The following is a 13246-nucleotide window of genomic DNA, read 5'->3' as shown; positions in this document are numbered from 1 at the left end:
TTTAGGGTCCATCTCACCCAACGCATCCCTGGCTCCGAGACTTCTCCCCTCACGCCCGGGCAACACCCGCACCGTCACCGCGCCTGTCAATCAGCGCAGGGGGCGGGGCCAGAGCATGGCGCACTCGCAGATACGTCCCTACTCCGCGCCTCGTCCTGCCCTCCGCTGCCATTGGCCGGCGCGGGGCCGCCGCAGCCAATCGCGTGCGGGGAGGTGGTGGGGCCGGGACAAGATGGAGGAGTACGCTCGCGAGCCCTGGTGAGGGGACCGGGACCGGGACCGGGACCGGGACCGGGACCGGGACCGGGACCGGGACCGGGACCGGGACCGGGACCGGGATCGGGATCGGGATCGGGATCTGCGAGCGCCGGGAAAGGGCGGTGGAGCGGTGCGGACGCGCCCCGGGGCCGCTCCCCGTCGGGGGGGCGGGGTTGACCTTGGTGGGGCCCCCTGAGGGAGGCGGCGGAGGCCGTGCCGCGGGGCCCGTTCGGAGCCTGGGCAGCCAAACACCTCCGCTACCGAGCCCCGCGCGGCCTCCCGGAGCGGCGAGGAGCCGGCGGGGCCCTACGGCCTGCTCGTGGGCCTCCGGGGGCGGCGGGCGCTGCACTGATGGTTCCACTTTCGGTCCTTTAGCAGCCCCTTACTCGCAACCTTGCCTCGGTCCCTCATCCTCAGCTTCCCTTCCAGCTTTTCCTTATCCTTAGTGCCTCCTCATTCTCAGCCCCCCGTCATCGGCTTCCCTGTCCTCAATTCCCCCTCATCCTTAGGTCCTCACATTCTCGGTCACTTCCTCATCCCCCACAGGCTGCCCCCCTCCCCCTCTGCTCCACATATCATCTCAGATCGTCCATCCTATATCGCCTCTCATTCTCAGCTCGCTTCATGACTCCTCGCGATGTACAGCCCCTCCAATCCTCCCCGATTCTCAGTGCTACCATCTTCAGCCTCCCATCTCAGCCCTCCTTTCATCTACAGCCCACCTCACTCTCAGCTTCCCCCACACCCCACCTCAGCCTCTTCTCTCTTATTTCATCTTCAACCTCCCCTCAGCCCCCAAGTCCTCCCTCATATTTCTTCCCCCCCCCCCCCCCCCCCCCCCCCCCCAGGCTCCCCTCACACCTTGCATGGCCTGTCCCTTCTCTCTCTCCATTTCGATAAGCCTAGCCTGGCCCCCTCCATGCCAAGCTGGCAGTGTCTGAATCCTGCCACAGTTCAGCAGTGTCACGGTTCAGCAGTGTCACGGTTCAGCAGTGTCACGGTTCAGCACTGTCTTTGTAGACCTACACAGCCACATTGGTTGCAAGTCAAAGGTTGTAGGTGTAGTAGTAAAAGGATTAAGTGCAAGCTCAGGTGCAGGGTTACTGAATCATGGGCAGAGTTTTTCATCATGGAGAGGGACTTGGGCCTCAAGTCACAGGCAGGACAGAGGGGAATGGCTTCCCACTGCCAGAGGGCAAGATTAGATGGGATAGTGGGGAAAAAATTCTTCCCTCTGTCATGAGGCCTTGGCCCAGGTTGCCCAGAGAAGCTGTGGCTGGCCTATACCTGGCAGTGCCCAAGGCCAGGTTGGACACTGGGGCTTGGAGCAACCTGGAATATTGGAAGTTGTCCTTGCCATGGCAGGGGGAGGAATAGGATGAGCTTCAAGGTCTCTTCCAGCCCAAACCAGTCTGAGATTCTGCTCACCTTTGCAGACAGAGACCTGTAAGTGTTCATGAGGCTTTTCCCAAACTTTGCAGATTGTTCTGCTGACAAGTATTAAGTTTGTCCATAAACATCACCCCTGCCTTTTTACAGCATAACATCTGGGACATGAGCAAAGTAAATAGTATTTATTAATAGATTGCTGTGGGCTCCAGGTAATCCCAGAATTACTTAGATTGGAAAAGACCTCTCAGACCATCAAGTCCAACCTGTGACCCATTGTCAACCTGGGACCCCACCTTGTTGACCAGACCAGAGGACTGAGTGCCACATCCAGTCATTCCTTGAACACTTCCAGGGATGGGGATTCCACCATTTCCCTGGGCAGTCCCTTCCAGTGCCTGACAGTCCTTTCTGTTGAGAAATTCCTCTTGATATCCTCCTGACCCTCCCCAGGCACAGCGTGAACCTGTGTCCTTGATGCTGTGCAGCTGGGATGTTTTGCTGCCAAGCCATGCGGGGCTGTTTGTGTCCCCCATTGTTCTGGCCCCTTGGCTGCTGGTCACCCTGTGGTCCTCCTGTTATCCAGCCCCTGGGAGCTGCTATCCTGCGGTCAGGCTGGTTCCCTAAGAACCACTGGCACAGAGAAAAGGCCCCTTTATTCATTTAAAATGTGGTGGCCTCTGATTCCAGTGGTTTTCCAACCTTCAGGAGAGCTGCAGGATGCCACGGGGCTTGGAGGGAGGACTCACCCCTCTCCCAGGCAGCCAGAGCTGGTGTGTGGCTGTCCCATAGCCCTGGGAAAAGTGAAGTCTTGCCCTCTGCTCTCCTCATCTTTGAGAAATTACTGATGCCATCAGGAGCAGGAACCCAACCTTATCCACATGTCATTTCCCTATAGCCTGGGCTCCCCTCCAAGTCAGGGAAACAATTAACAGTAATGTTATGCTTGTAGATAAATGCCAGATTAACAATGGAATAATCTCTTTTCTTCTCCAGTTCTTTATGAGATCAGGCAGTGCCAGGGCTGGGGGTATTTTGTGTCAGCTCTGAGGGAGTTTGGAGAGCTGACACATGCTGGCTGTGCTGGGATCAAAGATGTTCTCTCATTTAAAAGGTGCTCAGAAAAGTTTGGAGAGTAGTTTAAAAGGAAAATTAGGAACACTGAAGGTAACAGTTAATGAGGTTAAAGAGGGAAGCATTCCATGACTGGCGTCTCATTAACAAAGCTTCAAGAAAAAAGCAGCCATGATTTGTAGATTGGAATTTCTTGACTTTGTGGTAAGGGAAGCCCACTTTACATAAGCCATTTAGATTTCCAAAGAGCTTTTAATGAGATCACTCTCAGAGAGTTAACAAAGGAAGAGGGTTGGGATGTTTTATTCATAGCAGAGAAGATAAAAATCTGCACAGGAGATGTAAGAACAAATCAACAAAAAATCCCTGAGAAGAACGATATGAGTTGCTTTTCCTCTTGGCATCTTGGACAAGAGTGTGCCTGGAACCTTTTCCTGGGAAAAGGTCTTTTCCTGCAGGAAAAAGTGGAAGGAAAATAAACTGTTGAATTATTGAATGCATTTAGGGAGTTGTAATGAGATGAGATCATATGCAAGCATAGCAGACAAACAGGAGGTGATGAGGGATGAAATACACCCCCCTGCTTCCTGAGGCCATGTGTGTTTGGGACCTGGATGTAGCTGTCACTGGGGACACTCAGTGGTGACACTTGGGTGGGGTTCTGGTGCCTTGGGAACAACCCGGCGATCCAAGGTGCAAAAGCAAAGCCAACATTGAGTGTGACCTGTGCATGCTGGAGTTCTCTTTGCAGGGGCAGGGCTGGCTGCGGAGGAGGAGGCTTGGAAGTAGGTTGTGAACATGAGGAGCCTGGGAGAACACTCAGGGGGAGGGACTGAAAATTAGAGATACTTTCTTCAGGAAGAAAACACCTTGTGGCAAAGCCTGCAGCACAGTGAGGGAGGTTTGTCACCCCTCACTAGAGGAGGTCTGTAAGGTGGGGAAGTGGCAGGTCAGGGATGATGTCCTCATGTGCAGGAGCTAGAAGCTGTAGGGGACCCTCAGGAACAGAAACATGACATTGCGAGTGAAATTGGAAGTGCTCATTGATGCTCCTGCCTGACAGAAACACTGAGCTTGCCATGGTGCTCAGATTTGTGACCTGTATGCTGTTGTAGGCTGATTTTTGCATTTTCTGATGATTGGCAGTGTAGGAGTTAAATCACCTGAGTGCTTGGCTGGAAGATCTAGATACAAGATGAAAGAAACCAAAACAACTTTGTTATTCTGTGCTCTGAGATTACCCACAGTGACAACAGAAGTGAATAGCATCTTAAAACTCACCTAATTCAGGAGTTTGGTTTAGGGTTGCAGGGCTCCAGTTTTTGGCAGAGGTTCTGAATCCATAATTAAGGGTCCCTTTGCAGGTACTGACAGCCTATGCTGCAGGAAGGTGCTTCTATGCAAGGTTTTCCTGGATGCTCTGTGGTGTTGGAGTAGGAATTGTGGGTGCTATACCTCTGAGGGGATCTCTCTTTTGTTTGAATGGACTTCAAAGATCTAGGATGCATCAGGAAAAACCTTTCCAGCTCAGCAAAGTTGACTTTGAAGTCTTAAATAAGCAGAACTAATGAAAGGACGAGTGATTCAAGAAAAAGTGTTTTGTGCCAAGTTGCAGCTCATGAGATGAGCTGCATCTCATGGAATTTGGTACCTCAATTCTCTGTAGATCAAGAGAAGAATGAGATCAGGAAATTTAAAGCTATTTACACTATGTAAATAGTGTAGGGCAGAGCTGGAATTCTGCAGGAGTTTTCCATGATGGAAATATGTCTCTCTGCCTTGTGTGAAGAGTTCAGGCATTTCTGTATATTTGGTACTTCCCACTCCGGAGAAGTGGGCCAGGAGACTCTGGCAAAGGTTGAGTCTGTTTTGCTGTAATATTCTTGATTTTTTTGTTGCTGCCTGCTCAATTAGCTGGATGTGAGATGACATAGCCATCAGGCTCAATCTTCGCCCCAGTTATACCAGTGCTGAAGTGCTGGATCTATCCCACTCACTTACATGGTGGGATTTAATATTATAATCTCTATTTTTCTTTCCAGTCCCTGGAGGATAGTGGATGACTGTGGAGGAGCCTTCACCATGGGGGCCATAGGAGGGGGCATTTTCCAGGCTATCAAAGGCTTCCGAAATTCCCCAGTGGTGAGTAAAATCCTCTGAAGGTGCATTGACTGCAGTCTTGCCTCCACTGTCCTTCCCCAGGGAGTGTGGCAGTGAAGGGGAAGGAGAATAAATCCCTGTGCAGGGAGCAGGGCTGATTAAAGACCTCTGCATTGTTAATCCAGACCATGAGAATCTGTCCTGGCTCAGGATCTGTGGGGGTTCATCTTTTGGGATAAAATTGCTGCTTCCCTGTTTGCTCTGGTGGCCGCAGTGGGACACTGGTTGCTTGTTCCTCCCTAACTGATGAACGTTTCCCTCAGGACGGGGAAGTGCAGCAGGAAAGATCCATCTGCCTGTAGATCTGTCTGAATGGAGGGACATGAAGCCTAGGCTCTCCTTCCTTTCCTGGCCTTTCCCTTTCTTTTAAAACATGGAACAAGTCAAAGAATGAATCTTTTTCTCCTTCAGATTTATATTAAAGGATATATATTTTTTTCATGAATCTCTTTTTAATCATTGCCATTTTTATTAACTCAATTTTTTTAATGATCAGATTTGGTTTCAGTGCAGGAGTGAGTAAACATGGAAGTGAAGTTTTGCTGATACAAGTTGATTTTCACTTTTGGGATATCTGCTGCAAAATTTTGGCTATAAACCCATTGCAGGGACACTTGATAAATTAAGATTCAATTGCTGCTTGAACATTAGTTTTAAAATTTCTCTGACTTCATAGATAAGGTGTTTTTGTTGTTACTCTGACAATAAGATGTTGGTTTGAGGTGGGTTTAATAAATAACAGTTTCCAAACTAGTCAGATCCTTCAGACACTTCACTTGCAAAGGACTATGTGCTTAATTAGAGTCTTAATTTTGCTTAAGACTTGCAATTTATACCTATCCCCACTTCTGAGTGATTGTAACAAAAATAAAACTTGGTGGATATTCTTTAAACTGTGTTAAAGTGTGGGGGGATGTGTGATTGTTCTGTGGGGTCCTGAGTGACATATTGAGTATTGGACTGTGGAATGCTCAGCATGACTTTGCTTCTCTTGACTTCAAAGACACCTACAGTTGCACCTGCAGGAATGACTAAACACAGGACAGCTAGTGGGCATTGCCCAGCAGATAGGAAGAAAAAATTATGCATGTGAAAAATCACTGCTTATCCTGCTAAAATGTTACTGTAATGCCTCCTTCACTCCTGCTCAGACTGTGAACCCAAATTGTTTCCTGTCAGGTGATTTCCATCTCTACCTGACTGGGATATTGTATGGGAGTGATAAATAGTGAAATAGGTGTAAAATACACTTTGTCTCAGCTCCTTACAGCTGCTGAGGGGGCTCAGAAATGTGTTGGGCCTATGGCAGGTTTATGCAATATAGACTCAGCTTGGTTGTAAGATTTTACTGTTTTATTTTAACTGAATTCTCTTATTTTAGGGTGTAAACCACCGGCTGCGGGGCAGTTTGACGGCTATTAAAACCAGAGCCCCACAACTGGGAGGTAATGAATTTTGGGGTTTTGTTGCACAGAATTGACTGTTGTTAGATAACAGAGTTTGGGAATGTAACATGGTGCAGTTGCACTGACACCTGCACTGAGTCTCAGCAGGTTTGTTGTCCCAAGCAACGGGTAAATACAGTTCTGATATATCCAGAATGAGTTTGGTTGGGGAGGAAACAGTCTATGTTCCTGGAGTGATAATCCAGCGGTAATAACTGGTCATATCTTAAAAAGCAGACCTCCCTGGAGCCTCTTAATGGTGTGGAGGGGGTTGAGATAAAACTAACTCATTACAAGAAGTGATCCAGCTTGGATGAAAAAATAGAACTTAGGGGTGTCCATGCATGTGCTGTAGGATGCCGAGCTCCTGAGGCCACAGGAGCAGGGTTGGGTGAGGTTTGAGGTGTGACATGACTCTGCATCATTGTCAGTAAGGAAGTATGTTAAAAAGGGATAAATCTGGAAGTTCCCTTAGCTAATCTGACTTTGTTAGGATGAAAGTTCCATTATAATCACAGTTTGATAAATTTTCTGTAGTTAATTGTAGATTAGTGAGATGATATGTAAAATGGGGGAGAGGGGGATGATGACATGTGGAGTTGGAAATTTCCCTGTATTGATTTTAACCCGTATTTGGCTCTTTATGAGTTTGAATTTACTTCATGTCTGAAATAGAGCACAGTAACACCACAGCATCTGTTGTGCAGCACAACTGGCTTCTCTGCTCTCTCCAAAGTGGCTTTGGTTTGATTTGGAACAGGGAGCTTTGCTGTCTGGGGAGGTCTCTTCTCCATGATTGACTGCAGTATGGTCAGAATGAGAGGGAAGGAAGATCCCTGGAATTCCATCACGAGCGGAGCCCTGACTGGAGCCATTTTAGCTGCAAGAAGTAAGAAACTGGGCATAACAGTTGAAAATCTCCTATTCTCTAAATGTACAGTTCTCATTGTTATAGCAAAGCAACAGTCTGTGACACACAAATTGGAATTTGCTGTCTCAGATGCCAGAAAACAATCTGAAACTTTTCTCCTGTGCTTAGGAAAGAAATAATCAGGCTCCCAAATGTCCCTGGTGTTCCTTGAAGAGAGGGCGGGGGAAGTTGCCCAGCAGTTATCCTTTAATGCGGCTTAATGGACACAAAATTACTGCTCTGAGTCTGCTTTAGGAGAGATTAAGGCACGAAGAGGGTGGTGAGGCCCTGACACAGGTTACCCAGAGCAGCTGTGGCTGTCCCATCCCTAGAAGTGTCTGAGGCTGGGTTGGATGGGGCTTGAAGCAACCTGGGATAGTGGAAGGTGTCCCTCCCCATGGCAGGTGGTGAAACGAAATGATCTTCAGGGTCCCTTCCAGCCCAAACCATTCTGGGATTCAATGGATTCTAACATGTAGCAAAGAAATTAAGTGTTGGTTTGTGCTTTTCATTTCCAGATGGCCCGGTTGCCATGGTCGGATCTGCTGCGATGGGAGGAATTCTCCTGGCCCTAATCGAAGGAGCTGGAATTCTGCTGACAAGATTTGCCTCCACACAATTCCCAAATGGTAAGGAGCCAGCAGATGATGTGTCACAAGGATTTGCTTTGCTGATGTGCCCCTGGCAGTCATATTATCCTAGAGTGAATCTGCACTGCCCTGCCAGCTCCTGAGGCTGTGGAAAGCCAAGGAGGAGCTGCAGGTGTTGATGACATGAGATTATCACCAGCTGCTTCCCGCTGGGAGACTGAAGGTGGCATGGCTGAGAGCAGGGATGTCCCTGCTGTCCCTGGCTTCTGCCACGCTCATGGTGGCAGAAGGGTTTTACTCAGGGGTGAGACAATGGTTTGAGGGAATGGCAGGCAGCAAATTATGCAAAAGAGGGCTAGTTCCAGCAGGCCATGGTCTGTGTGGGGAATCCCAGGTAAACGACAGGATGAAGACCTGGCAGGTACAGATACACGATTTCCAAAAAGGGTGGTGGTGAGTCTCTTCTAAACTGCTTCAATATCTACATCACTTTTTTGTTTCCCAAGTAAAATGCAAGCAGAGCTCTCACTGAGTCACAAACTGTTGTGTGAATGCTTCCTATGGAAAATCCTAAATACCTCTGTAACATAATCCCAGACTGGTTTGGGGTGGCAGGGACCTCAAAGCCCATCTCATTCTACCTCCTGCCATAGGTAGGGACACCTTCCACTAGCCCAGGTTGCTCCAAGCCCCGTCCAACCTGGGCTTGGACACTGCAGGGATGGGGCAGCCACAGCTTCTCTGGGCAGCCTGGGCCAGGGCTTCATCACTTCCACAGGGAAGAATTCTGTTCCAATTTCCCATCTGTCCCTGCCCTCTGGCAGTAGGAAGCCATTCTCCTTTGTTCTGTGATTCCAGGCCCTTGTCCCAAGTCCCTCTCCAGCTCTCTTGGAACCCCTTTAGGAAGTGGAAGGGGCTCTAAGCCTTCTGCTCTCCAGGTTTAACATTGCCAGCTCTTCCAGCCTTTCCTTATTGGAGAAGTGCTCCACCTTATTTTGGGAAGAACACAAACCACTAATGTTGGATGAGTAGCAGGTGAATCCCAAGTGAATCCTCTCCTGGGTTTGTTCACCAATATTCTTCATCCAACCTAAACTATGACAATTTCTGTTTTATAAAGATGCTTGAAAATTAATCTGCCTTGGAGAAAGTGTGTCATCTGTCCATGACAATTAGTTCTCTCTCTGTATTGTCCCACTGCAGCTGTGTTGCTCCCTCCAGCAGCAGGCAGTGGATCAGGAAGCTGACTCCACACTTGTTCCATTTCACTGGTTGCTTTATTGTCGGGCAAGTCACCATGGTTAAACCTTTCCAGAGGGGCCAAGGTCACCTAAAAGGCACTAATGTGCAAATTTCCAGCTCCTTTAGATGATTGGAAAGGTTTCCCTCTCCCTCCTCTGGTCCATTTCCCTGTTAGAAACTTTGTCTAGTGCAAGGTGTTCCCTGCCCATGGCAGAGGGTGGAGCAAGATGAGCTTTACGGTCACAGAATTCACAAAATGTCTGGGTTGGAAGATACCTTAAAGATCATCGAGTCCAACCCATGCCCTAACACCTCAACTAAACCATGGCACTAAGTGCCACATCCAGTCTTCTTTTAAACACATCCAGGGATGGTGACTTCACCACCTCCCCGGGCAGGCCATTCCAGAACTTTATCACCCTTTCTGTAAAAAACTTTTTCCTAATATCCAACCTATATTTCCCTTGATGCAGCTTGAGACTGTGTCCTCTGGTTCTGTCAGTTGCTGCCTGGTGAAAGAGGTCAACCCCCACTGACTACAGCCACCTTTCAGGAAATTGTAGGGAGTGATAAGGTCACCCCTGAGTCTCCTTTTCTCCAGGCTAAACAACCCCAGTTCCTTCAGTTGTTCCTTATAGGGCTTGTGTTCCTAGCCCCTCCCAGCCTCGTTGCCTCCTCTGGATGCACTCAAGCGTCTCAACGTCCTTCCTAAACTGAGGGGCCAGAACTGGACACAGCACTCAAGGTGCTGAGTGCTCACCAGTGCCTAGTAAAGGGGAAGGATGACTTCCCTGCTCCTGCTGGTCACACAATTCCTAATGCAGGCCAGGATGCCGTTGGCCTTCTTGGCCACCAGGGCACACTGCTGGCCCATGTTCAGCCGGCTGTTGACCAGTACCCCCAGGTCCCTTTCTGCCTGGGCACTGTCCAGACACACCGTCCCCAGCGTATAACGTTGCAGGGGGTTATTATGGCCAAAATGCAGGACTTGGCACTTGGACTTAATAAACTTCATCCTATTAGACTCAGCCTATCCATTCAACCATTCCAGGTCTCCCTGCAGAGCCCTCCTACCTTCCAACAGATGGACACACGATTCTACCTTAGTGTCATCTGCAGATTTACTAATGAAACACTCAATCCCCTCATCCATGTCATCAGTAAAGACACTGAACAGAGCTGGCCCAGCACAGAGCCCTGAGGGACAGCACTGGTGACTGTCCCCAGCTGGATGCAACACTGCTCACCACCACTCTCTGGGCCGGCCATCCAGCCAGTTCTGAACCCAGCACAGAGTGCTCCTGTCCCAGCCGTGGGCTGCAGCTTTTCCAGGAGTGTGCTGTGGGAGACAGTGTCAAAGGCCTTGCCAAAGTCCAGACACACAACATCCACAGCCTTTCCTGCATCCACCAGTTGGTCATATGACCAACTTGGTCATAAAAGGAGATCAGGTTGGTCAAACACAACCTAGTCCTCCTAAACTCCTGCTGGCTGGGTCTGATATCCTGGCCATCCTGTAAGTGCTGTGTGATGGCACTCAGTGTAAACTGTTGCATAACCTTACCTGGTAGAGAGGTCAGGCTGACTGGCCTGTAATTACCAGGATCCTCCTTCCCATCCTTTTTATGAATGGGTCTCACATTGGCCAGCTTCCAGTCTTCTGGAACCTCACCAGTGAGCCAGTGCTGCTGGTAAATGATGGAGAGCAGCTTCACAAGCTCACCTGCCAGCTCCCTCATCACCCTGGGGTGGATCCCATCTGGTCCCTTGGATTTATGAATATCCATCTGGCTCAGCAGTTCTCTGACTGCCTCCTCTTGGATGATGGGGGGACCATTCTGCTCCCTGATATCATCAAGCAAGCCAAGATGACAGTTATCATGAAGGCAAGTCTTCTCACTAAAAACTGAGACAAAAAAGGCGTTAAGCACCTCTGCCTTCTCATCTGCAGTAACAAAGTTTCCTTCTGCATCTAATAAACAACAAAGGTTCATCTTACTCTTCCTTTTACCATTAATATATTTATAAAAACATTTTTGTTATCCTTTACAAAAGTTGCCGTTTTAAGTTAAAACTGAGCTTTAACGCCACAAATTTTTTTCTTCTACGTACTCTAGCAGCCCCCTTAAATATTACCTGAGAAACTGGACCCTCTTTCCAAAGATAATACATCCTTTTTTATTCCTAAGTTTCTCCAAAACCTCCTTGTCCATCCAGGCTGGACATTTGCCTCATCGATTCATCTTTTGACACACAGGGACAGTCTGTTCCTGTGCCCTGAAGATCTCCATTTTGAAGCATGCCCACCCTTCCTGAACTCCTTTATTTTTAAAGACTACTTTCCAAGGAACTCTCTGAAAAAGTCTCCTGAATAGGCCAAAGTCTGCTCTCCAAAAGTCCAATATAAAAGTCTTACAAATGTTCCTCTTGACTTCACCAAATACTGAAAATTTTATAATTTCATGATCACTATGCCCCAAGGAGCCTCCAACCACCGCATCTCCCACCAACCCATCTATATTTGCAAACAACAGATCTAACATAGTTCCTCCCCTGGTAGGCTCACCCACCAGCTTCGACAATCCAAATCATTCCACAATTCCATGATTCTATGAAACTTGGAGAAGTGGTTTGTCTTTGGAGCAGCTTGAACAGCATACTTTTCCTAAAAGAGAGCTGAAGAGGGGTTTTGGACAAGGTCCTGGAGGGACAAGACAAGGGGGAATGGCTACCCACTGCCAGAAGGCAGAGTGAGATGGGATATTGGGAAGACATTCTTCTCTCTGATGGTGGTGAGGCCCTGGCCCAGGTTTCCCAGAGAAGCTGTGGCTGCCCCATCCCTGGAAGTGTCCAAGGCCAGGTTGGACATGGCTTGGAGCAACCTGGGATAGTGGAAGGTGTCCCTGCCATGGGAACATGGCAGGGGGTAGAATTGCATAAGCTTTAGCGTCTTTTCCAAGCCCAACTAGTCTTTGATTCTATGCAACTTTTGAAACCTTTTATGAAACTCAAACAATTCCAGGGTTTATGATTCATTTTAAGAGGGATTTATATAAACAAACCAGCTGAGAATTCTGTTAATAGGAAGAATCTCCTGCATTTTGGTATTTATTTGCCTTTTCCCCTGTCCCTCCTCCAGGCCCACAGTTGTCAGAGGATCCATCCCAGCTCCAGCCACCCCCGTTCAGTGACTACCGACAGTATCAATGATGGTCCCCGACCACCTCCTCGTCCTCCTCCTCTTCTTCCTCCTCCTCCTCTTTCTCTCCCTTCCCTGTTCCTGAGTGGTCCCACCTGGAGGATGTGGAGGGGGTTTGTACTTACACCAGTGGTTGTCCCTTACACACTGTGCCAGGAGGACCTGCAGCATTTCTCAATGTCAAACTGCTCAGGAGAACTTTTAGAAAAGAAAATCTATTTATTCCTGATATATTCCATTGCTGTAATGTTACAAATGTCTGGTAGAATACAAGGAGGTTTGAGACAAGGACCAAATGGAGTCTTGTCATCCTTTTGACACAGACTGGAATGAAAGTCTTAAGTCTCCTCTGGGATGTTACATCTGCAGTGAACACAGCTGGAATGTAGCCTCTTCCGTGTTGGATTTAGGTTATGGGGTTGGAGGGGGAAGCGTTGCACCTGCTGCCAGCACAGCCTCCTGTTTTTCATCTCAGATCTTGGCCTGAGCAGTTACCACATCTGCTCTGTGGTTTTGTCCCTAAACTCCAGCTGTGGAAGCCCCTTCCCTCTTGCCAGCAGTTACAAAATCACATCCAGTGAGGTTTTCTGTTGTAACTTGTTAACTCATTGACACCATTGCTTGCTGGCAGTTCTTGATACAGTATACAGGAGCCTGGGGGATTTCCAAAGCTGGGCCACATCCAAACAACTCAGCAAAAGGACACCCTCACCTCTGGGGGATGGCAGGGACAGGTGGCACAGGGGCAGTAGTTGCTTTGCCTACACTCCTTCACCCATGGGTCAGGCAATGGCCTTCAGCTGCCTGGGCTGGGCTTTACGCTTTACTGTGCTGACCTCTGCCCCTCCAAACCCCCTGATAATCACTGTCCCCTGTGCACCAGGAGAAGCCTTTGACTGGAGCATAGTCCTGCACTGCCCCCACTCTGGACAGGCCGTGACACCTCTCCTCCCCTACTGAGCCCCAAGGGAAGTCACAG

General features: G+C 48.8%; 1 protein-coding gene across 1 annotated transcript; it reads left to right on the top strand.

Moving 5' to 3' along the window:
• Positions 1-115: 115 nt before the first annotated feature.
• Positions 116-12563, top strand: TIMM17A (translocase of inner mitochondrial membrane 17A). Its single transcript, XM_068173197.1, has 6 exons — positions 116-258; positions 4764-4863; positions 6263-6326; positions 7087-7215; positions 7755-7865; positions 12208-12563. Exons 1-6 carry the CDS (start codon positions 116-118, stop codon positions 12276-12278), a joined length of 618 nt encoding a protein of 205 aa, XP_068029298.1. The 3' UTR covers positions 12279-12563.
• Positions 12564-13246: the final 683 nt, after the last annotated feature.

Source organism: Anomalospiza imberbis, chromosome 26, assembly GCF_031753505.1.
Source record: "Anomalospiza imberbis isolate Cuckoo-Finch-1a 21T00152 chromosome 26, ASM3175350v1, whole genome shotgun sequence".
In the NCBI taxonomy this organism is placed as follows: domain Eukaryota; kingdom Metazoa; phylum Chordata; class Aves; order Passeriformes; family Viduidae; genus Anomalospiza; species Anomalospiza imberbis.
The sequence above is the reverse complement of the archived record's forward strand: the minus strand, read 5'-3'. Positions and strand labels throughout refer to the sequence as shown.